This window comes from Lichenostomus cassidix, chromosome 13, assembly GCF_008360975.1.
Source record: "Lichenostomus cassidix isolate B80296 chromosome 13, HeHo_3.0, whole genome shotgun sequence".
NCBI classification, from domain to species: domain Eukaryota; kingdom Metazoa; phylum Chordata; class Aves; order Passeriformes; family Meliphagidae; genus Lichenostomus; species Lichenostomus cassidix.
In genome coordinates, this window is record NC_139494.1 from 12,294,870 (window position 1) to 12,317,330 (window position 22,461).

General features: G+C 59.8%; 1 protein-coding gene across 2 annotated transcripts; it reads left to right on the forward strand.

The window, feature by feature from the left end:
* Positions 1 to 327: 327 nt before the first annotated feature.
* Positions 328 to 22,331, forward strand: SYNPO (synaptopodin). Of its 2 annotated transcripts, XM_085073733.1 has the most exons (4): positions 328 to 457; positions 7,683 to 8,457; positions 17,120 to 19,041; positions 20,296 to 22,331. In XM_085073733.1, the coding sequence occupies exons 2-4, from the start codon at positions 7,983 to 7,985 to the stop codon at positions 21,061 to 21,063; spliced, it is 3,165 nt and encodes a 1,054-aa protein (XP_084929859.1). In that variant the 5' UTR covers positions 328 to 457; positions 7,683 to 7,982; the 3' UTR covers positions 21,064 to 22,331. The 2 variants fall into 2 exon arrangements, with proteins under 2 accessions (XP_084929859.1, XP_084929860.1); XM_085073734.1 differs by lacking the exons at positions 328 to 457; positions 7,683 to 8,457 and adding an exon at positions 10,808 to 10,945.
* Positions 22,332 to 22,461: the final 130 nt, after the last annotated feature.

Sequence of the window (22,461 nt, forward strand, 5' to 3'; positions counted from 1 at the left end):
TTCCAGGCTGTAATTTAGGGTCTCCCCGCTTCCAGGAAGGGGTGCCAGGGCAGAGGGGCTGCTCGGTGCCTCCTGCAGCCCCCCAGGACAGACAGTGTGCCCCGAGCTGAGCGCCAGGCTGTGCTCCCAGCCGCCGCCAGCGCTTGAAGAATATAGGTGGTTAATGCCTTCAGCATGTATGAAATATCCCATATGCTGGGAAACAAAAGGGGCTCTGTGCTATTAAAGTTTCATTTCCCCCCTCCCCTCCTCCCTCCCCTCTCCCCCCCGTTCACCCTGCCCTGCGCGCGCGGCTGGAGCAGAGCAGGCGAGGAGACCCTGGCGCTGCTGCCCCAGCTCCGGCCGGGACCCCGGGCACAGCGGGGACAGCGGGACGTGACCTCCCCCGGGCTCCGCTGGAGCGCATGGAAAGCAGCCAGCTTCACTTCCCCACGGGAGAAAAGGGAAAGAGGTGAGCGTGGCGAGTGTGAGCATCCCTGGGCTCACCAGAGGTGCCCTGGGCTCCGTGGCCATTCCAGAGGGATGCTGGCTGGGCTTGGCTCTCGGTGGCCTTGGGGGCAGAGTGGTGTCACAGGAGATGAACACGGCAACCTCCGGGATGGAGGGGGCTCCCGGCAGGGCAGAGGGTGGAGATGGGCTTCCCGGAGTGCTTTCCTCACGATGGGATGTCTCCTGACTCCTCTGTCCTGCCCAGGATGAGGTGCCCTGCCAGCATCCAGCTTGGCTGGGTGAGCTGGGGGCTGGAGTGGGGAAAAGCCTTTCCCCCAGGACCCTCTGGAGCTGCTGGGAAAAGGATGAGCTGTGGAGGGGAGAAACGAGGTGGGGGAAGAAGAGGGAGAGGAACGACAGCCAGGGGACTGAGGGCAGCAAAACCAGCCCTGTGCCCCGGGGGGACCCTGGAACCTCATGTGTCCCAACCCTTCCTTGTGGTCAGACTCCCAAGGATTCACGGGGTTTGGCTCCAGCAGCTCCCAGGGCTGCCGACACAGATCCCTCGGGCTCCTGAAGGGGTTAAGAGAGGAGAGGAAAAGCAGAGAAAGAAAAACAGAGGGTTGGGAGAGAGCAGCTCGGTCAGGGGCTGTTTGCACTGGCTTGGATGTGTCCTCGGCGTGTTTATTCCTACTGCACAAGCGGTTTTGCCAGAAGGAGAGCCAGACTGCTGAGCACACACACACACAGCCCCATCCCAAAATGCCTGGGGACCCCTCTGAGCAGCAATGGCTGTGCCCTGGCCTCAGGGACCCCCGGAGCCCTGCCAGACAGCAAGGCTGCTCTCCTGCCTCGCCTGCACTGGCTGGACTCTCAGCCTTGGGTGAGCTAGATGGGAAAGGACCTCATGTCCCAAGGCCACCAGCCTGCTGTGTTGCTGGGGCCAAGGCCTGGGAATGGGCATGTGCTGGGGTTTGGCTGCTTTCCTGGTCTGGAAAGAAAACACTCCCTTCCCCGGGATGCTCTTTGTTTCCCATGGACAGACCCAAGCGCTGCCCGTGGGGCTCAGAGGGGCCAAGCCCTGTGCTTGTGTGCAATCAGTCACTGTGCTGCTAAAATGTCTTTTATCCAGGTCCTGGCAGCTCCCAGGCTGTGTGCATCCATCTTTACTCTCAGATCCCATCCTGCCTCCCTGGGATCAGAGCTGGGCACCAAGACACTGGCCAGGGCAGCAGGTTTGAGAGCCAGCAGGGAGCTGCTCCCTGTCTCTAAGCAGCATGGATGTGTTCTTCAGGGAGCTTTAGGGCTTCAGGGATGCCTGGAGGTGATGGTGGGGGAATCACAGTGGGGAGGACAGAGCTGCTAGGCTCAGCAAACCTTGGCTGAGCTGTCAGGTCTGCCATTGACCTTGGATCTCTGCACTGACAGGTCATGTGTCCTGATCCTGGCAGCCCCGGGCCATGGTCCCTAGTTTGCCTGTTCATGAGGACCTGGGCAGGTTTGTAACATCAAACATGGCTGTGAAATTCAGCAGTGGCTGTTCCAGTCCCCAGGATTACCTGGGAAGTTTTTCAGCCTGGTTTGGCCCTGGGGGCTGAGATGCTCTGGCTGTCATTCATCCCAGCTCAGGCAGCCCTGAATGCCCAGAGGTTGTTTAAACTGGATTTTCGAGCCCCTGTGGGGTTTTCTGCTTAGTTGCTGTCTTGTGCTCTATGTCTGCTGAGGCTGAGCTCCCTGAGGCCAGTGTGGCTGCAGGATGAGCCCTAATTCCACTGCAAGAAAGTTCATCCCACTCATCTCATGGCTGTGGGATGAGCCCCAACCCCACTGCGGGGTTAACCCCAACCCCACTGCAGGGTGAACCCCAACCCCACTGCAGAGGCTGCCCTGTCCTCCCCACCCAAGCAGGTTTTTGGCACCACCACCAACAGGCATCTGACATCCAGGGGTGACCCCATCCCCACAGTGCTCACCTCCAGGAGTAGGGTTTTGTTTAGTGAGAGTTCCTTCATCCCTCCCCCAGGAAATGTGCACTGGTATTGCTTGGGAAATGCGTGAAGGCGCCACTGTGCCAGCCCGCCCTCCCTCCTCTCCCTCTGGCAGCTGCTGCTGCAGCTCTGAGGGGGAATTTGGGTGTGGGAGCTGCTGTGCCAGAGAGCCAGTGGCTGCACAGCCAGGATGTTCCTGCAGGATTGGGGATGAAGGTGAGCTGCCCCTGGCAGACAAGGATGTGTGGAGCCAAAAGCTGCCAGAACCCAGCTTGCCAATCCAGCTCACTTTGCAGTCATGGCAGTGCCAGTCCTGGGGACAGCTGTGCCACACTGCCCAGAGCTTGGTCTTTCACGTCATCTTGTCTCTTGGACCTCCCTGTTTTTACATTTTATTTGAGCTTTTGAAAAGACTGAGCTGCAGTTTCATCCCTGGCTTCCTGCAGTGATCTGCTGAGGCTCCAGCTGACCACCCTTTGTCCCAAAAGCTGCAGTGACTAGAGGTCCCTGGGGACAGCCACCCCCTGCTGGCACCTGGGGCTTGTATTGGGCTGAGCTGGTGGGACATGGCAAACCTGCTACTTTGCTCCCCACAACTGCACTGAGAAGGGCTTGAGGCAGCTCTGAGAGCCGGGCTGGGGTTGTCCTCATTCCCTGGAATGCAGCAGCTGGAGCTGGGGTCAGGGTTCGAGCTGAGCAAAGGGCAGGACAGGCTGGAACCTGTGCTGCATGGGGCTGTGGTGCAGTCAGGGCATGGGCAGCTCTCAAAATTGTCAGGTTGGGACCCCCAGGTCAGTTGGGCCCCTCAGGGATGACAGGAAGGGGCAGATTCACCTCTGAACGCAGCCAGGAGGGCAGAGCAGGATCAGTGTCACTTGGCTGGAGTGCACAGACGGATGTTTGATAGATGCAAATACCTGTGGAGTGTCAGAGTTTCCTGGAGCCCCCCAGACTGGGGCTGGGAGCTGGGCTGAGCAGTGGGAGGAGGGGAGTGGGTGTGCTGAGCACCAAAACCTGACCAAAACCCTCACAGGAGTGGGGTGGTGGAGTGGGGCAAACACCCTCTGGGGCGGGGCTGGGCTGGGCTGGCTGTGCTGGGGTACAAAACAGATTTCACCCCGAGTCCAGCGCAGCCTGCACTATGCTGACCTCCAAGGGGCCATCATCCTCTTCCTCAGCTCCCCATTCTGCTCCCCAGCCCTCCTCAGTGCCTGGGAGCCTCTGTTCCCAGGGAGAATTCCACTGCTCCCTCACCCTGGAGGGACAAGCCCAGAGCTGGCGTGAGGAGCTGTGCAGCAGTGCCGAGGGAGACAATCAGCCCACATCCAGCCCTTCCTTCCAGCACGGGGTGGAGAGGGAGGGGACATGGTCCAGCTGGCCGGGATGCCACTGTCCTCCTCCTCCCTTGCTTCGCTCACTGCTTAGTCACGACAACTCCTCTGGTGCCCCGCAGCCCCCGTGCCCATCCCCAGCATTCCTCCTGCTGCCTCTCCCCACCAGCTGTGGGCAGGGAATGAGGGCACAGGACACCCACCTGCCGGGACCAGCAGCCCGTGTCCCCCCAGGCAGGCTGGGGTGCTGGGGACCGCAGGGGTTGCACGGGGACAGGCGTTCAGGAATGTTGTTTTTTCCATCCCGGTTTCCGTCAAGGTAGTAAATCAGTGCTGCAAAAGGCTTTTGTTTTCCCCAGCACGATGCCGGCTGCTGTGCCTGCCAGCCCTGGCCTCGCCTGCAGGAGCCAGAATGTAGCCATCCCTGTCCGCACTCCACAGGGAGCAGGGACCCCTCGTCACACCAAGGGAAGCAATCCCATCCCATCCCTCTTTCCTTGCACCCCTTTCCTGGGCTCTGGACCCCGGCAGAGAAGGCTTTCCTCGATCCATCCTGCCCTGCCCAGCCGTGCCCCTCCTGTGGCCATCCCCTTCCAGCTGTAAGCAGCTTTGCTGTCCTGTGGGACGATATTGGGGTGGCACAGGTGACACCACAGTGGCCCCAGCCGTGCAGGGCTTTGGGGTTTCGCAGTGGGGTCCTTGTGCAGAGGGATCACCCCACAGGCAGCTCAGCTCTGCCTTCTCCCAGCACACAGCTCAGCCATCCCGGCCAGGTATCCAGGGAGCTGGGAGGGATATTGGGTTGCAGCACAGCGGAGAGTGTCTGCGCACAGGGCAGCCAAATGCTGCTGGTGACAGCGACACCCGAGGTGTCTCCGGTATCAGCTGGGAGGACAGAGCTCCCTTACAGGGACACGGGATCCGCAGCGATGTGGGGTTGCCCTTGGGGGATGCAGCCACCCGGTCTCCTTGCCTGTGGTGCCACTGAGGGAAAGTGCCACGGGAAGAAGGTGCCACGTGGGGAAGGAAGGTGCCCAGCTCCCCCGAGGGGACATTCAGCTGCTGGCACAGGGGAGGTGTAAAGCTCCCCAGATGTATGCATTGCGGCTGGGCTATTTTGGAAAGGGACAGGGTCGATCTTGTGACTGGAGCTGGGGACTGCAAGTCTGGGCAGCAGAATCGTGCCTGAGTGACAGCGACCCGCTGCCTGACCCGGGGAAACCCGAGAGCCCCTGCTGTGCTGGGGACAGCTTTCGCACCCCTTCCCGGCTTGTTTCGTGGTGATGAAAACCCAGCGTGGGGCAGGGATGTGGCTGAAAACAACACAGGAAAGTGGGGACAGAGCCAAAGTTTGGGTGTGAATCTGCTCCCCCCCACTTCGTGACACTCCCGTGGTCAGGCCACTCACGGTCCCCAGGACTGTCCTGGAGGTGCCTCCCATCTTTTTAGAGCTGTGCCACCTCCTGCCCCTGCTCTGTGTCTGGGACAGACCAGCCCAGGCACTGCAGACCCCCAGCCGGGAGCAGATGGAGATGAAGACTTTCTGCAGACCCCATCTCCCCCGGGCTCAGCAGCCTGAATGCCAGCAACGCCTGCCAAAAATATTTGTGTGGGACGTGGAAAGTTAACTTTAGTTTTCCTTTTTTTCAATAGCTGGGGGGGGAGGGTGACAGGGTGTGAGAAAGGCAGGTGGGGGGGCTGTGCATCACTCGCCAGTGAGTGGGCAGGAAGAGAAGTTGAGCAAAAGGTCTCCTTGCTGCCAGATTTCAGCACTTTGTGAATTGAAAGATTTTTTTTATTGTTGTTGTTGTTATTATTCCCTTCCCAGCACCATTTTGCAGCTTCTCATAGGGACTTGCTGCCATCAGGAAGCATGAGGAGCCTCTCAGATGGGCATGGTGAGCTTGTTGGGACTGTGAGTTGAGCACTGGTGCCCCATTTGTGCATCCTTTGATGCTGCACCCCTGAAATGGTCCCTGAAATGACCCTCATCCCTTTTTCAGCCTTTGTTAGCAGTTGGGGGCTATCTCAGCCTGGTTTTGTGGCTATGGCTGGTGTTGCTACTTTTCTTTGCCAGTGCAACGATGCACCTGAGGCATATATATCCATCCTACCTGGCTGGTATTCTGACAGACAGGATCAGCCCAGCAGCTTTTGCTAGAAATCCATGTTACTTGTAAATATTCCCCTCCTTTGCTGCTGTGTCCCAGGGGGAAGGTGGCTGCTCTCCTGCTGCCGTGCCGGACACAGCCAGGCGCCTGACTCAGTATTTTGCTGCTGTGGGTGGCCCTGTCCCAGCAGTGAGTGCTCAGGGAACACCAGTGTGTGCTCAGGGAACACCACTGCTCGGGTCTCACCACGAGGGGTTTGCCTGGGGAACACCGGGGCTGTGGGCGTCACTCCCAGGAGATGCCCATCTGCAGAAAGCACTCCCGAATGGAAGGGGGCGGCTTTGGGAGGTGGTTTTCAGGGAGGGAGCAGCTCTCCCAGCAAATTGTCGAGGTAACTCGGGTGTAGGATGGACATGAGTTGTGCTGCCCAAGAAACCTGCTCCCTCAGGATAGGGTGAGGGAATGGGATTGAGGAGATGCAGATCCACTCTGAGAGGATCTCTGCCGACCCAGACTGGGCTGGGGCTATTTTTGGCAGCTTTCTCTTTGTATTCGTTTGAGATAAGCCAGCTCCCTCCAGCTCCAACAATTTGCCATGTCTCTAAGGAAAGATGTGGGTGGCTTCCTGCAACTATTGAGCCCCCAAATTACGTAAAGAGGAGGGTGAAATTCCTTTTTCAGAGAGAAACATTGACATTTTCCCCCCAGGTTCTCTTTGCAAATCTGTGTTGAATAATAGCAGCAGAGCGAGGCAGGAGGAAGGATTTTAGAAAGAGCAGAAGATTTCCTTTGGACATGTTCCAAAAAATGCAGCCTTGTGTTTGGGAAATGCCCAAGCGCCTGCTTTCTAATCTGCCTTCTTTTCCAAAATAACCTTGCTAAGGACAGGAAAAGTTTTGCAGAGAAGCTGTGTGAGCCTCAAGGAAGCTGCAGAGTGTATTCCTGCCTGAGCTTAACCTGCGATGTTGACCTGGTGCCTTTTCTTATTTCACCGAAAAACCTCCCAATAACTCAGGGAGGGGTTTGGGATGAGCAGAAACCTCTTTTCCTCCTTGGCTGGCTGTTAGGTTGGGAAATCCATCATGATCCATGTGCTGTGGGTGTCGTGGATCTCCCAGCAGCAGCAACACCCAGCAGATGCTCCCCTGGGATCAGCCTTGCTGTGAGCAGGGCTGGATGATGCTGTGCGAGTGGCTGTGAAGGACTCACAGGAATTTCCGTATGCTATAACCCATATCCTGCCCTGGCAGTGATGACATCCCCATCTCCCAGCCGATAACTTGTCTGTGTTGGTGCGTGGGTTCATCATCCCAGCAGGATTTTTGCTTGGCAGGAGGGAAGTGGGTCTGTCTGCGCTTGTCCTGACGCTGCATGAGTCACTCAATGGTTAAACACAGTTTTGTTAGCTGGATGCTGGAAATTTTCCTTTTTTGTTCCTGATAACCCTGAGCAACATCCTCAGGGACTGGGTTCTTCCCTGAACACTCACAGCTCCAGAGCAGTGGTGCCTCAGCACTGACCACTAACAGGGGTGCCCACAGCCACTGGGCTGACCAAGTGAAGGGAGCTGGACACAAGGCTCTGGCCATGGCCACTGTCCCCAGGGTGAGGACAGATGGATGGGGGTGCTGGGGTGGTGAGCACAGTGTTGGGGTTGAGGCATTTCCAAATGGGCTTTGCATCTTGGGCTGTCCTTCCTCATGGGGAGCAGTGCTGGATCTGGAGTTAAGACTGGGGTTGCCAGGATCTGCTCCAATGTCTGCAGCCATAGGAAATCAGTGCAAGCACAAGCATCCTCAATGCTCTCCCTTCCCTTTGCACAGGTCCTTCGATGCCGGTACTCTGCCTGGAAAAGAGAAATTCCTGCAAAAGCCTCCTTGCTGACCTGTCTCTCTTGGACACATCCCTCCATCTGGGTCTCCATAACTTGCCTGCTCCAGTGGCACCGTGCCTGATCTTCCTGCCTGCAGGAGTAGCAAAGCTGAGCTCGTTCCTGGCACGTGGCTGCCTTCCCTCTCATGCTGCCCATGCTCTGAGGAAGGCTGACAGAGAGGATCCATCCCCCTGGCCATGCAGAGCTGTTTGGAAAGCCTGTGGAGTGCCAGCGAAGGAAAGCAGTGAAGATGCTGAGGGCAAGGCTCCAGCAGTTCTGTGTCCACCCTCAGCCCAGCTGCCCTGTGACTGGCAAGGCTGCACAGCCCCACTGTGTCTGTGGGACAGCCGAGGGGGACGCTGAGGGGGACAGTGGCTGTTGGCAGGAGAGGGGGAGCAGAGGTGGGCAGAGCTGCCATCAGCTCCAGGATGCTCCAGTCTCCGAGCCAGGCGAGCAGGAGGCATGGACAGGACTGCTGGGAGGGAAATCAAGTGAGAGCTGCCAGAAGGACCCCAGGGGGCTCAATGGGGATGCACCACAACCCCCATTGAATGGCAGCAGCCTGGCTTTGGCAGATGAGCCTGCAGCCCCCACCAAGTGCCCTGGCTCTGCCCCAGAGCTGCCCCCCACAGCAGACAGCCCCACGGCCAGCCCCAGCCAGGAGTGGAAAGTGGTGAAGATCCAACGGGTTCTTATCAACCCTGCCTTTGAGCCAAGGAAAGCAGGTAAGAAAAACCCCTTGGCCACTGTCCCCCCAAGAAAGGCACTGCTGTGCTCCTGATGAGAACACCCAGCTCTTCCCAGGGCAGGACTTCCCCTGGGTTAGAGGTCCCAGGCTCCCAGCAGAGCTGCTGAGACTATTTTAGCTTGAGATGATCTCTCTGGCCTTAAAAATAAGGAGGAATCTGTGGCTTTTCTCGGGAGGGGGGTGGGAAGGCAGCAGGCTGGTTCCCACCATCTCCAGGAATTCAATCCATCCCTAAGTGGGGCATGAATGGATGGATGTCCCAGCCCTCACCCTGGCCATGGGGCTTGGTGGGACCCTGCCCAAGGTAGAGTGATCAAGATTCGTGCCTGTGGCACTGCCTGGGACAGGGACGCCTCTCCTCCATTGACTGGGGATGGCCAAGCATCCCTCACATGGCTTGGGGCCATTTCTCTCAGCCCCTGGTTTAAAAACTAAGCGCTTTATTTCTGGCTGGTTGGTTCCTACAATGGTCTCTGCCATCACCTCACTTCACAGCCCCATGCCACAGCTGTTCCCCTCCGCCCATGACTGTCCCTTCAGCCACAGTGACACAAATAAAGGGGCATATCTAGGGTTACTGTGGCTGCTCCCATGCCTGGATCACCCCACCTCCCTGTGGGAGAAGGTCCCACAGAACCCATCCTCTCACAGGCATCAGACCCATTTTTAAACCCCGCTTCCACCCTCCTTTCTATTTTGCTCCTGCCCAGCTGTTATCTCAGCTGCCACACGGCGCCGAGGCAGGTGTGTCCCTGTCCCCATGGGATGCTGTTATCGGATGCTGCTGCTCAACTCAGAGCTTGGTTTTCCCAAAGCAGCCCCCAGGATGGGGTGGGAGCGGCTGGGGATGCTCGACATGAACTCAGTGTCCAGAATCCACCCCCTGCCTTTTTGCAGAGTCAGACATCCTGCAAACCAGCAGCTCCTGGATGGGACACAGGCTGGGAAGCTCAGCCAAGCCCTTTGGCTCACAGCTGCCCCAGCAGCATCGTGTTTCAGGGCTCAGCACACAAACCAGATGGACCCAAATAGTCTTCCCATTTCTCACTGCTCTGGGATGGCAGATCTGCGGTGGGGAAAGGTCAGGCCTGACTCTGTCCAGGCTCAGCATTTTCCTAATCCTCTCAGCCATCCAGCACTTTTGCTGCCAGCCTGGAATTTTAAAGTAACTCAACAGGTTTGTTGGAAAGAGTTTGTCTGTCCCGTTTCCTCCCCCTCCAAGTGAGATCACCACCAGCCACTGCCTGCAGGACCCGTCAGACTTTCCAGAGCCTCCAGGCAGGATGTCACTGAGGGTCCTGAGTGCTGGGAGCAGCTCTGGGACCTTGCAGAAAGCCTGCAGGTTTGGGAAAGAGAGGGTTAGTTCGGCACAGATGAGGGAGGGAAGGGCAGGTGCCTTCACAAGTGGTGCTGGGGCTGTCCTTGCAGCTGGGTGTTTGCAGGAGCATCCCTGGGAGGTGTCAGGGATTTGCTCCTCTTCTCCTTGGCTGGCTGGGGGTACAGGAATCCCCACCCCTTCCAGCTTCTTCAGGAGAAAATGGTGCATCCATCCTCACCCAGAATGTGCAGGGCTGGCCCTGGGAGCCGGGAGCCAAACGGGTGCCCCACCTCGAGCAGTGTGGAGCCACCCAGGCGGGTCCCAGGTGCCCCTTTGGTCCCCATCCAGCAGCCCAGGGCCAGGCTGGCTGCTCTCAAAGATCCGGCACGGCGGCCCGGGCTGGTTGGCACCTCTCGGGGCAGGCTGGGGAGCGCAGGAGCCCCGGGTAGAGGCAGCGGCTGGGAGATGCAGGAGGCAGGACTGGTTTCTCTGTCTGGTGTGCAAATAAACGGAAGGTTTCGCTCCCTGGGGGCTGCAGAACCAGCGCCAGGCTCCCTCAAAAACCAGGAAAGCACAAAAAAGCACAGAGGGGCAGGAAGAAAGGAAATTAGAAAGGCAAAAAATCAAGCCAAGAGCTCATCCTGAGGTGTGGACAGGCATGGGAAGGGGGTGAGGCTGGTCTCACCCGCAGCCAGGGAGCTCTGCAGCCTCAGCAGGAGCAGGGTGGTGGAGAAGGGAGGTGATGCTGGCTCCCCAGGGATCATCTTGCCCAGGACTGTGGTCTCCTTGCGATTGAGACCAAACCAACCCCGGCAGAGAGGCTTCGGTGCTCTTCCACAGGAGGTCCCCAGAGCAGTGACATTGGATCTTTTTCTCTGGATTTTTGCCTCCCTCCAAGTGCCTCAAAACTTTAGGCACTGGGGAAACCTGTGGAAAGGGGAGGCTCTACATTCCCAGCAGCGTCTGAAACGTAAGGTGCTGTGGGTGGGAGGAGAGAAAAGGGCTGAAGGGCTGGGTAAGGGGGTGCCCGTGAGGGGTAAGAGGATGTTCAAGACTGCTAAAGGAAATGTGCAGGGCTGGTAGAGAGGGATGCCGCAGAATGGGATTAGGGGATGTCCCGGACTGGGAAGAGGATGCGGAGAGCTGGGTAAGGGGATGCCCCGGGCTGGGTAAGGGGATGTCCCGGCTGCCCTCACTGCGCAGCGGGCTCAGGGCAGACCCGGCCGGGACGAGAAGCGGCGGAGCAGGGACATCGGGGGCGGCGGGGCAGCTGCCAGTGCCGGCGGGCGGGACCCACCCGTCCCATCCCGTCCGGTCGGTCTGTCGGGCCGGGCAGGGGCAGGGGCAGTGCCGGCGGGACCCGCCACCCCCCGGCCCCGGCCCCCGCCCGCCACCCCCCCGGGCCCGCTCCGAGGGCGGAGCTGCCGCAACTTTCCTGCCCGCCGCCTCCTCCCCGGTGCAGTTGGGCTGCGCGGGGAGGCGGCACCGGCACCGGCACCGCGGGTACGGTCGGGCTGGAGGGGCAGGGGGGGCAGGGAGCGGGGGGCGCCGGGCGGGGGGTGCCAGTGCAGAAGTGACGGGGGAGGTTGTGTGGCACGCAGAGGGAGCGTTGGGATCTGGGGCTGTCCGGGGGATGGCAGCGCGCAGGGGGTGCAGAGGGGTCCGGGGGGCACAGGGGGTTTAATGGGGGGCGCGGGGTGCATGCCCAGAACCCCCGTGGGTGCGCTGGTGGGCGATGGGGCGCACACAGCCGGGGCTGAGCGGGGTTTGTCTCCAGGAATGAGCGGGGCAGGTGTCGGGTCACTCTGCCGGCACCTGGGTGTCCGATGTGGGGCGTGGGAGGCACAGCGAGGACACATGGGGGGACGTGGGGGTCTTCCCCGGGGCTCGGCAGGCTCGCACCTCCCAGCTCCGCAGAACGTCTTCCCAAGCGATGTCCCCTGTCCCCTGCGTCAGGGACATGACCTCCCCTGGCCATGCCACCCATGCTGGGGACACGAGGTCTGTCCCTCGGCTTGGCAGTCAGCAGGATGGATCCTTTACGGATTGTGCAAGGGACAGGCAAAGGCCCCGTTTCGTTTTGCTGCCCTCCCCGCTGTGCCCACCCGACAGGGACACTCCGAGCCGTTTGACCTTCTCTCGCCAGGCCAGTGCTGCTGGCTCTGGGCACCAGCCCGGTGGGACTGTCCCCAGGACATGACAGCCCGGGATGGGTTGTCAAGCAGCAGTGGGCACAGTGGGGCTGAGACCCACTTTCCAGGCAGGATGGAGTCCCCGAGGTACCCAGCCGTGGGATGGGCTGGCTCTGCTGTGCTCGGGGTGGATGGATGGCAGGGCAGCCTGGGGGAGGTCTGCCCGGCTCCAGCCTCCTTTTCCAGAGATAAAAGCTTGATTTTAGGCAGCTGGAGAAGGTGCTGCCTCCACTTGTGTGGTGGCAACAGCCTCTTCTTGCCCAATGGGGACACATGCAGGGCTGGGGCTGCTGACTGCATCCCCCTGGGAAGTGGGGATGGGCAGAGGCAGACAGCCCCCCTTCAAATTTAATCCACACCACCCCCTTCTCCTCCCCCTGTGTGGGAACTGGCTGCCCCAGGACTTGCTGCTTGGAGACTGTGGGGCCATTTCAGCAGGATTTGGGTGCTGAGCACTGGGCATGGCTGGGAGCCGGGAGGAGCGTGGGGAGGCAAACAGCTCCAAATCCAGCAAAGCCCCTGCGAACAGAGCACAGGGGAAACTTGCAAGCGCAACGAATTCCCTCGCTGTGCCACATTTTGTCACTGGCAAAGGCACCCATGAAGAGAGGCCCAGCACAGAGTGTCTGCCAGGCAGGCAAGGCTGATCCCACCACAGCACCCACCACTTGAGCCAGATCTTTGTGGGGCTGCAGGGCCAGCATGGATAAAAACTTCATGGAGGTTTTGTATCTGGGGCATAGGTGGGTTGGAAGCTGGGAATGAGGTAGAAAATTGCCATCTTTTTATCCATATGTTTGAATCATATCCATTTCTAGCTAGCTCAGCTGCATGTCTGTTCTACCCTCCGTGTTTTTCTAGCAGCAGATTATTTGGGATCACTGGGAGCTGGAGGGAAATGTGTTCACAGACTTAAATGTGTGTGAGTTGGTAGGCATTGCAAAAAATCCTGCACAGCTGTAGCTGGGGCAAGGGGCCAGATGGCTGCCCTGCCAAAAAACCTGCTTACATTTCCTCAGTGTCCAAAGTCCTCAATGTTTGGGTGAAAACTCTGGATCTCCTCTCCTCAGCATTGCCTGGCTGTGGATGTGCATTGGGGTTTGTGTCAAGTGGTACAGAGTGTATCCCTCTGGAGATGGAGTTTGTCTTGGTTTCACTCTTGGTTTTGCCAGTGAGATTTTGCCAGCAAGAGGCACCATTTGGGTTGACCCACAGAAGCCCAAGGAATGTTTGGAAAGGGGGAGAATTGCCTGCTGGTTATGGATGGTGGGTGCTCTGCTGGGGGTAGTCTGGTGGGACACACTGAGCATGGCCAAGGTGGGCTACAGCACTGGGACTGTTGAGCATCCAGGCTTGGAGCTCTCAGCCCAAACGGAAGACTTTGGAGTCACCTGTCAGCTCTGACTCCAAGATTCCCCATGACCTGTTGCATCCTGTGGGTCCCATTGGGACGTGGGTACCTCTTGGCTTCTGTGCACCAGGACTTCTCACCAGGCACAGCTTCCAAGTCACTGCTTTCCTTTCTGTGACATCCCAGCCATGTTGAGACCATCAACTTTCACTGAATGTGTCAGTTCAGCAAAACTGCAATTTAAGGCCAGATCTTCATCCCATTCCAACTCTTGGAGTCCATCTTAGGTCAGAGTGGGTCACAAGCCATGTTTGATACATCCTTCACCTTCATATGGGGTCAGATGATGATTCCATCCTTTGCTGGTTGGTCTTCAGACATCCTGATGTAGCAGCCTTCAGGGGAATCCATCCTTTGCAAGGAAAGCTGAGCTGGAAGGAATTCTTTTTCCCTATCTGTCCAGGAAGTGACAGCAACAAAAATGCCTTTCATCACCTTCATCATCCTTGCTCTGGAGGAGAGAGCACTCTATGTGCCGTGGGAAGGATGACTGACAGCTTGGTAAGAAGCTGTTAAGCTCTGCACTTGGGGGATATTCAGGAAGTCACCCCTGGAGCAACGGAAAACCTGCAGAGCAAGTGCCTATATAAATATATAGATAGAGATCTGTAGGCTCCTGTGGCCAGAGTTGAAGTGTATTAAACTAGAATAGCACTTGGAGCTGCTTGTGTGTGCCAGGACTCTGGAAGTTCCATGGGGCACAGGATGCACAGGGAGCATCTCCTTCTCCAGCATCCCTGGACCACAGGGGACCCAAAGTGGAGAGGGCTGGTGGGGCTCATTGTCTTGGAAGAAGATGAGACATTTGAAGAAGGGAAATGTTTCCTTCCTGAGGGACAGTGTCATGACAAGCCAGTGTATGGTGTGGGAAGGAAGGAAGGAAGGAAGGAAGGAAGGAAGGAAGGAAGGAAGGAAGGAAGGAAGGAAGGAAGGAAGGAAGGAAGGAAGGAAGGAAGGAAGGAGGAAGGAAGGAAGGAAGGAAGGAAGGAAGGAAGGAAGGAAGGAAGGAAGGAAGGAAGGAAGGAAGGAAGGAAGGAAGGAAGGAAGGAAGGAAGGAAGGAAGGAAGGAGCCATCATCCTTTTGATTTTGGACTGGGCTCAGGGTTATGGGTGGAAAGCACTTCCCAGTGCTGCACCAGCCCCTGGTGCCCTTGGACACACAGTTTTAACTCCTCCCTGCACTGCTTTGGCTGCCTTTGGCCCCACACCCCTTCTCCTCCTCCTCCCCAGCACCTGGACATTCTCAGTGCATTCAGCTCCCTCCTGCCTGCCTGGGGCTGAAGAAAAGACCCAGCCAGAGCCCACCCAGAGCTGCCAGCTGGCAGGAGATGGCAGGGAAGGATGAAGGAATGTTCCCTGTGGCTAGGAGGGGAGTGAGTGGTGCAGAAACTGCCCCAGGTGGCAGAATCCCTCCCGACACCATGGCGGATGGGTAAAGGTTCTTGCACTGGGATGAATAACCTCATCCTGTGGCTCAAGCTGGAGTAATTTCCTCTGGACTGCCGGAGGCTTCAGTGCTCTTCATTCGTGTGATAAATATTGGATGTGAAGAGCGATTCTTACCCTCAGCATCCTGAGTAGTATCCTGAGGGATTCATTTCCAGTGGACTTGGGTGGACTAGCCCAGGAATGGTGGGTGCTGGGTGGGCAGGGGCAGAGAGGCTGCTGGAAGAGTGGATAGGATAGGTATGGACGGGAATGGATTCCAGGTAGGGGATTTCAGGTGGGGAACTCCACCCTGCAGCACACCGTGGCCCGGAGTGATGCCATGTGGAGGCAGCAAGGATGGAGACATCCAAGGGGCAAAATCCTGGTGGACAAATCCCAGCGTCGGTCCCGGCTACGTGGGAGCGTATCTGGCGGCTAGTCCAAGCAGGAACGGGCTGGCCAAGAGCTGAGTCATCCCTCCAGCACGGAGGAGATCCCCCAGGGCCCCTCGTTTGCTGTTAAAAGGCAGTAGCAAGAGCAAGAGGCTGCGAAATGGCTCCGCCGAGAGCTCGGCTTCTTAGGCAGCCCCGGCCGCCGAGGAAGCGGGGATGCTCCTCTCGGAGCACGAAACCCGCAGACATCTGGAGCCTGTGGCTTGTTTCTCAACGGCTCCTTGGCCGTGTTTCTCCTCCGTTTCGGAGATAAAGGCGGCGAGGGTGACCCCGCGGAGCGGGAGCTGCGGTGCTGGCCGCCCTCCAGCCAGCCCGGCCGGAGGAAGCAGCGGCCCCGCTCTGTGCCGCCGCCAAAGCAAATAGAAATGGGGCGTTAAACAATGCTGGGCGAGAACCGGGAGGGGGGACTGGCCGCCGGCGTCGCCGCTGCCGACGGGCTCCTCGTCTCCAGGAGAGTTTCCACTGGCATCTCTGCCCCCTGCCCAGACAAAACCCTGCCGTCGGGCAGCCTGAAGACTTCATCCAGGGCATCCTGCACACCGCTGAGGTGTTCAGGGACCTGCTGGGTGCTGAGGGAGGCTGGAGGGATGAAGGGTGAGGAAGAGGAGTTGCCCAGCTTCCAGCAGCCCTCCTGCTTACCGTGGGCTTGCTGGAAGGATTTGGCTTAGTCATCCATCCCTTCCCTCGCTGGTAGGCTGAGCCACTGCTGAAAATACCCTGGAAGACTCCCAAGCAGCACAGAAGGCAAGAAAATGAGGAACACATGAAGGAAGGGAAGACGGGAAGGGATGGGAAGGAAAGAGGAGCAGGGCTGGGAGCGGGCGGTCTTGGCCACCCACCTCCCTGCTGGGGCCAGAGCAGAGACACCCATCAGAGCCATCGCAGCAGTGCCTTTGGAGAGGGTGACGCTGATGGTCGGCGCTGGTGTCTGTGCCCAGCAGTGGCCTCGGCAGGGTGGGGGACAGTGCCCTTCCCACGGGTGCTTTCGGTGGGGGCAAGCTCATAGGAAATTGCTCACCCTGAGAAAATGTATTCCCGGCAGCTCCACATCCTTTCGCTCTTAGGGAAGGGCTGGTGCCCTGACCTTTGTCCGGCTCAGGAGAAGCCCAGCGGCACTCGGCTGCTTGCCGCGGGGCTCACGCCAGGCTTTTAGCACGTCGCTTTTAGCACTTGTGTTGAGTCCCGAGGCGTGAGGGTGGCTCCTCGCTGTGTCCGTGTCTGTGTCCAGCCGGGCAGGATCTGCACAGCTTCTGTCGGCTGCTGCCATCTCGTGTTGCTCCATACAGGAATCCCCCACCAGGGTTGCCCTCTGGTCTTGCTGTGAAGCCGGGGTGGGTTGGCATCTCCCCGCTGTCCCCGGGTTTATGTCCTGCCCTCTCGGGGCTGAGCATGCCGGGGTTCGGGGCTGGGGGACACACGCTGGCCTCTTCCCTGCCACTGCCTCTTTGAGCCGGGGGCCAAAGCCATGTGAGCTGCAACCGCAGATCTGCTGGGAGAAATTCCTTTCCCATATGGTCGGCGCGGTGTGTGTGCAGAACCCAGCCGAAATACGGGGCGGGAGGGCGGAAAGGTCCTGAGTGTCCCTAGGTGTCCCCTGGGCTTTCCCATCTGTCCCAGTATCTCGGTGGGGGCTGCGCTGGCTCCCCATTGGCCCCAGACTGTGCTACCCCCGCGGTGTACCTCAGCCCCGGTGCAGGTCTCCTGCCTTCCCCCAGCTGCCAGGGAAGGTGTTGGGATGCCGGGGGACACCAGGAGAAAGGGCTGCCAGTCCTGGGCAGGGAGGATTGAGACCCCACCTTCCCACTGAGCTCCCTAACCCCCCTCTCCCCTCTGCCCAGGTCTCTCCCGCAGCGCCAGCCTCTCGGAGAAGGAGCTGAAGGAGGCGAAGGCGCGGAGCCAGAGGATCGCGGCTCAGCTCACCACGGCGCCCGGCCCCAGCTCCAAGGGCGTCCTGCTCTTCCACCGCCGGCGGCAGCGCGTTGATGGCCTCACGGGGGCCGGGCATGGCGGGGGGCTGCCGCTGAGCCCTGCGCCCCAGCCTCGGCGAGCGGCCATGGAGGAGGGCCAGGGGCAGGGGATGAAGCCGGAGCCCGACCAGCCTGGCAACCCAGGAGAAGGGATGCTGGCGAACTCCTCCCCGTGCCAGGAGCTGCCTGATGAAGCCCAGCAGGTCCCACTCAGCGTTTACCTGAAGGAGAACATGGCATCGGCTGCCACCAATGGCGTGCAGGAGCAGGCAGCCAGCAGGATGGAGAGAGGGGTGGAGGGGCTCGGGGATTCAGGAGCCCCTGTGGGGCCGAACACAGTGGCTCTTGTCCTGCCAGAGAGCCCCGAGGAGGGGAAAAATGTCAAGGTGCCCAGTGAGGTGCCCGGTGATGTCCCTAACGAGGTGCCCAGTGCACCAGCGGGGACAGCCACAGGGATGGCATCCCCAGCCGGGCAGCAGCAGAACGGGGCACAGGGCCGGCAGTACTACGAGGTCCATCTCACGCTGGCCAAGCCCAAGCCTGTGAAGAACCGGACGGCCAGACCCTTCGGCACCCAGGCGTCGCCCTCCAGTGCCCAGCCGGCTGAGGAGCCCCCTGCCCCCGAGCTGCCCCCGCCGCCCACCTACGCAGAGACCCTCAGCAGCCCCCCACCCCTCACCCGTGTCCGCTCTCCCCCTGCCTACTCGGCCCTGTACCCCACCCAGCAGCAGAAGATGCTGCCAGGTCCCCTCCTGGGCTGCGAGGTGAGCGGACCAAACCCCTTGCCCAAAACAGGGATCCTGGAAGAATCAGCTGCCCGGAGAGCCAGCAGAAAGTCCATGTTCACCTTTGTGGAGAAGCCGAAGCTGGGCCCCAACCCTGCCCTGCTGGACCTGGTTCAGAGTGCAGACAGCAGGAAGAAGCAGAAGGAGCAGGGGGAGCCCAGCGCCGAGGAGGAACCCTTCGCCCTCGGGGCTGAAGCTGCAAACTTTGTCCCCAACAGCGCAGCCAGGGCTGTGCAGCACCTCCCGCCAGCTGAGGATGCTCCAGCATGGTCCTCCTGCCTCAAGTCTCCCACCATCCAGCCCAAGAAGAAGCCACAGCCCAGCCACATCCTCAGTGAAGCGAGAGGGAAGGGGGCTGAGCTCTTTGCCCGCCGGCAGTCCAGGATGGAGAAGTTCATCATCGAGGCTCCCTCCCAGCCAGAGCTGCTGCGGTCCCCATCGCCCACCATGTCCCTGCCTCCCTCCTGGAAGTACGACAACAATGCTTACCTGTCACCCATGGTCTCCAGACGCCCCTCCAAGAGTCCTTCCAGGCCCTCCAAAACTCCTCCTGCATCTCTGTATGGCAGCAACCTAATGGAGAATGAGGTGTCCCAGAAGGAGCTGGAGATCTCCAAGCACCAGCCTTACCAGCTCCAGTCTTCTCTCTTCATCCTCTCCCCATCCAAGGGGCCGGCAAGGTCCATGCCCCAGGAGATGCCTCCACCCAGACCCTCTCTTCCTGACTCCTACCCCTACCCCCAGCAAGCCTCCTGCCCAACCTCTCCGTTGCCTCCTTCCCCGGTTTGGCATCCCCCTGTGGTGCCCAGCGTCGGCCAGACCACCGCCAGCCCCTTCCCCAGCCCTGCTGGGGCTCTGCCCCTGACTCAGGAGAGCCGTGCCAGTCCTGGAGCCCCAGCGGAGGTGCTGCTGGCCTCCCCGTGCCGCCTGCTGCCACCCCGGGCTAAGGCGGGATTCCAGGCACCCCGTCCCTCCTACTCCACCAGGAATGCCGGCATTGAGCCGCAGGTGTGGAAACCTTCTTTTTACTACAAGTAGTGGCAGCAGAGAGAAAAACACAGGGGTGATAGGCTGAGTCCTCCCTAACTGCTCATGGGAGTACCAAAAGCCAAGCCAACCACAAAAAATGGGGGGGAAAGAGATGAAAATAGAAAAAAGAAGTGGTTGTGAGGCTGCAGCACTGGGACAGTGGGTGACAGGCACTGCTGAGCCCCCGGTGCAACAGGAGCTGAGGAGTCCCAGGGAGGCAGCAGGAACTGGGCATAGAACCTGCAGGATCCCAAAGAGTCATGAGGAGTCTGCCTGTCCCACAGGACTGATGGTGCTTTTGCTCTTCTCTTGCATGGAAACTATGGAGCATCATACTTTCCTCTCCTCCTGCCTTTCCAGCTCTCAGAGCTCTGCCTGCTCCTCCACATCCCCTCTGTCCTGCGGCTCTTCTCAGCCTCCTACCAAAGCAAACCTGGAAGGGACACACTGCCTTTCTGCCTCACTGTGCCTGCTCCTGGCTCTTCTGTTGCTCCTTCAGGATCTGTCCTCGTTTGCTTCCTCACTGTGGAGAAAGAACTGCATCCCTCGGGGAACAGCAGAGTGCTGTGCTGCTGGGCCCAGGGACACAGCAGGGTCCCTGTCCCTGCCTGGGCTTAGTGCTGGAGCTGGGTGGGCACACGGCTGGAAGCAAGGGATGTGCTGGGATGAGAAGGGTGCCGAGGGCGAGGCTGCTGGGTGATGTTCAGCCCAAGACTCGTGGTCCAGCTGTGCCTCTGCCCATACCCTCTCACCAGTCTCCACATGGTGCCAAATTGCCTTTTGACTGTGCTTTATTTCTTCTGCGTTTTTCTTTTTTCCCCTCTTTCTGAATACACTCTCTGCGCTGTCACACCTGGCTCTTCTCTTTCCTGCTGTCTGGGGAGCAGTGACGGGTGATGGATCCTGGGGCGGGGCAAGGGGGTCTCCGAGCATCCCCCAGGGGGAAACTTTAGGAAGTTACAGGTAGTGAGAGGTCCTGGAACATATTCTGGGCAAGGATAATTAATGGCAGGCTCAGCCTGCCCTGATCTCCTTGGAGAGTGAGAGGGTGCAGAGTCAAATGCGTTCTGGGGAAACCTTGCAGGGATGCAATGCACGGGGAGACATCCCCAGCTCCATGTGGGGCTGCGGCAGCATGAATCTTACCCTGGCACCCTCCTGCCATTGTACCCTTGCTCTGTCCCTTCGTCCCCCCGCGTGGGGGTCACTAACCCGCTCTCTGTCCCTCTCCAGGACAGGCGATCGTCCCTCCCTGCATCGCCCACCTGGACGCCCCGGCTGGCGCGGCGCCCGGGCAGCCTGGACGGCTGGGCCAGCCCGGCCTCGGTGCCCGAGCTGGATGAGGGACCCCCCACGTCCCCTCCGTGGAGCGAGAGGTCCCTGTCCCCGCTGCGGCAGGACGCGGACCCCCGGGCCAGCCGGCAGATGCAAGCGCGGCTCGCCAGGAACATCATCAACGCTGCCCGCAGGAAGAGCTCCTCTCCCAAAGCCGTGGGGCTGGAGAGCTCCCGGCCCTTCACCCCCATCTCCGCCGGCCCCCCCAGCCTGCCCCAGTCCCCCCGGCTGGGGCCCAGAGCGCCCGCACTGCAGGCTGCCAGCAGCGTGCTGGGGAGCCTCGGCAGCCCCTCGCCCACCCACAAAAGCCCCCTGCGATCGCCCCGGGCGGGCAGCCCCCAGTTCTCTGCCTCCCCCGGGATGCCCCGAGCCGCCTGGGCAGAGGGTCGCCGGCCCCTGCTGCCATCCAGCGCGTCCTCCTGCCCCGTCCCCAGGCTGTCCCCTATCCCCAAGAGCCCCCTGCCATCCCCCGTGGTGGGTGGGCGGTCCCCAGCCAAGCGTTGCACCTCCCGGTCCCCGACGGACTCGGATGTCTCCCTGGACTCCGAAGACTCGGGGACCAAGAGCCCGGGAATCCACAGCTTCAACCTCTGTCCCCGGGGCTGGACCAGCAGCCTGCGGCTGAAGACGGGGGGTCTGCCCTCAGGGGCCCCCTGCACCTCCTAGACAAGCCAGCCCCGCCACACCACCCTCTCCCTCGGCCCGTCAGCCCGGGCGATGCCACCCGCTGACCCCACACCGGGAACACACCAACGCCCGGGGCTGAGGTCCCCAAAAAACAGCGTCCCTTCGGAGCTGCCGCGGCCCCTCTGGGTGCCAGAGGGGTCAGGTGCCTCCTGCCCCCCCGCCATCCCACGGCCCCGCTCTATTTTTACCACGCTAACCTTTCGGGGCAGGACTGCCTGGTCAGCAGGCAGGAGCAGGCAGAGTGGGGGAGCCGCCCCCCGCCACGGCCCCTCCCTCGGCAGTTCCTGCCTGCCAGCCAGCCCCGTCCCGCACAGCCAGGATGGGATGGGATTGGTGGTCCCCTGTGAGCCCCTGTCCCCAGCTCCCTGGTGTTGTCCCGGGGTGTCACTGCAGCTTGCTTCCCTGGGGTGGCACATCTGCTGCACCCAGTGGGCAGCATCGGTTGGATGCCATGATCAGGCTCTGTCTCCCAGCCTCTTCCAGCCTCCAGGTTTGGCTGGTGTCAACTGAAACCAGATTTTGGAGAGGAAAAGTTAATTTTTAATTCTAGCCCCACCCCCCCCCCCAGTTCTTCACTGCTTTTTTTTATTTTTTAAACTTTTGACCCCTTCTTAAAGAAATTCTCCCAAATCCTTCTTTCCCTGGAGACCAAAAAGAGCCAAAGTTATTTATTGCCATGTTAAGAGGACTGTTTACAGGTGCTCTCCTGCCCTGCCCAGACCAAGAGGGACAGCCCCATCTGGTACCTGTCACTGTCCCCATACCCAAGTTCCCCACATCCCTGTCCCCACTCCAGTGGGATGGAGGCATGCACAGGAACTGATGGGTCCTGTTACAGCCAGGGCAGGTGGGGAGGGATGGGGAACCATGGGTGTTGAAGGAAATAGTAGAAGTTGCAGAGGGTTAGAAGGAGGTGTTGGTACAGGAGGTGAGTCTGAGAATGTCGGTGTCCCCACACCTTGGGGCCAGTGAGACCAGCACTGGAAAAGAGGTTCCATTTGGGCTGCTGGGTCTCTGGCATATTCCTGTTCAGGGAGTCCCTGTCACCCCTTCCCTTTCCCTAGGACACGCTGTTGAAGCCAACCCATCCCTGTTCCCTGTATTGCCTCCACACTGCAGGCTGCCCTCCCTGGAGCACAGCCCCCCATTGCCAGGACACGTCTCCCACCCTCCCTCCAGCAGTCACCACAACCTGCCTTCACCACTCCTCTGTATACCCAGCTCAGAAATAAACTGCCGTTATCCCACCCAGGCTGGCTCTGATCTGTCCTCGAGGTGGCCTGGGCACACATGGCCACCTCCTGCTGCTGCTCCGTGTCCCCAGGGGTCAGCCCTGCTCCATGCCAGCTGACAGCATCTGCACTGCTGTGGGTCAGC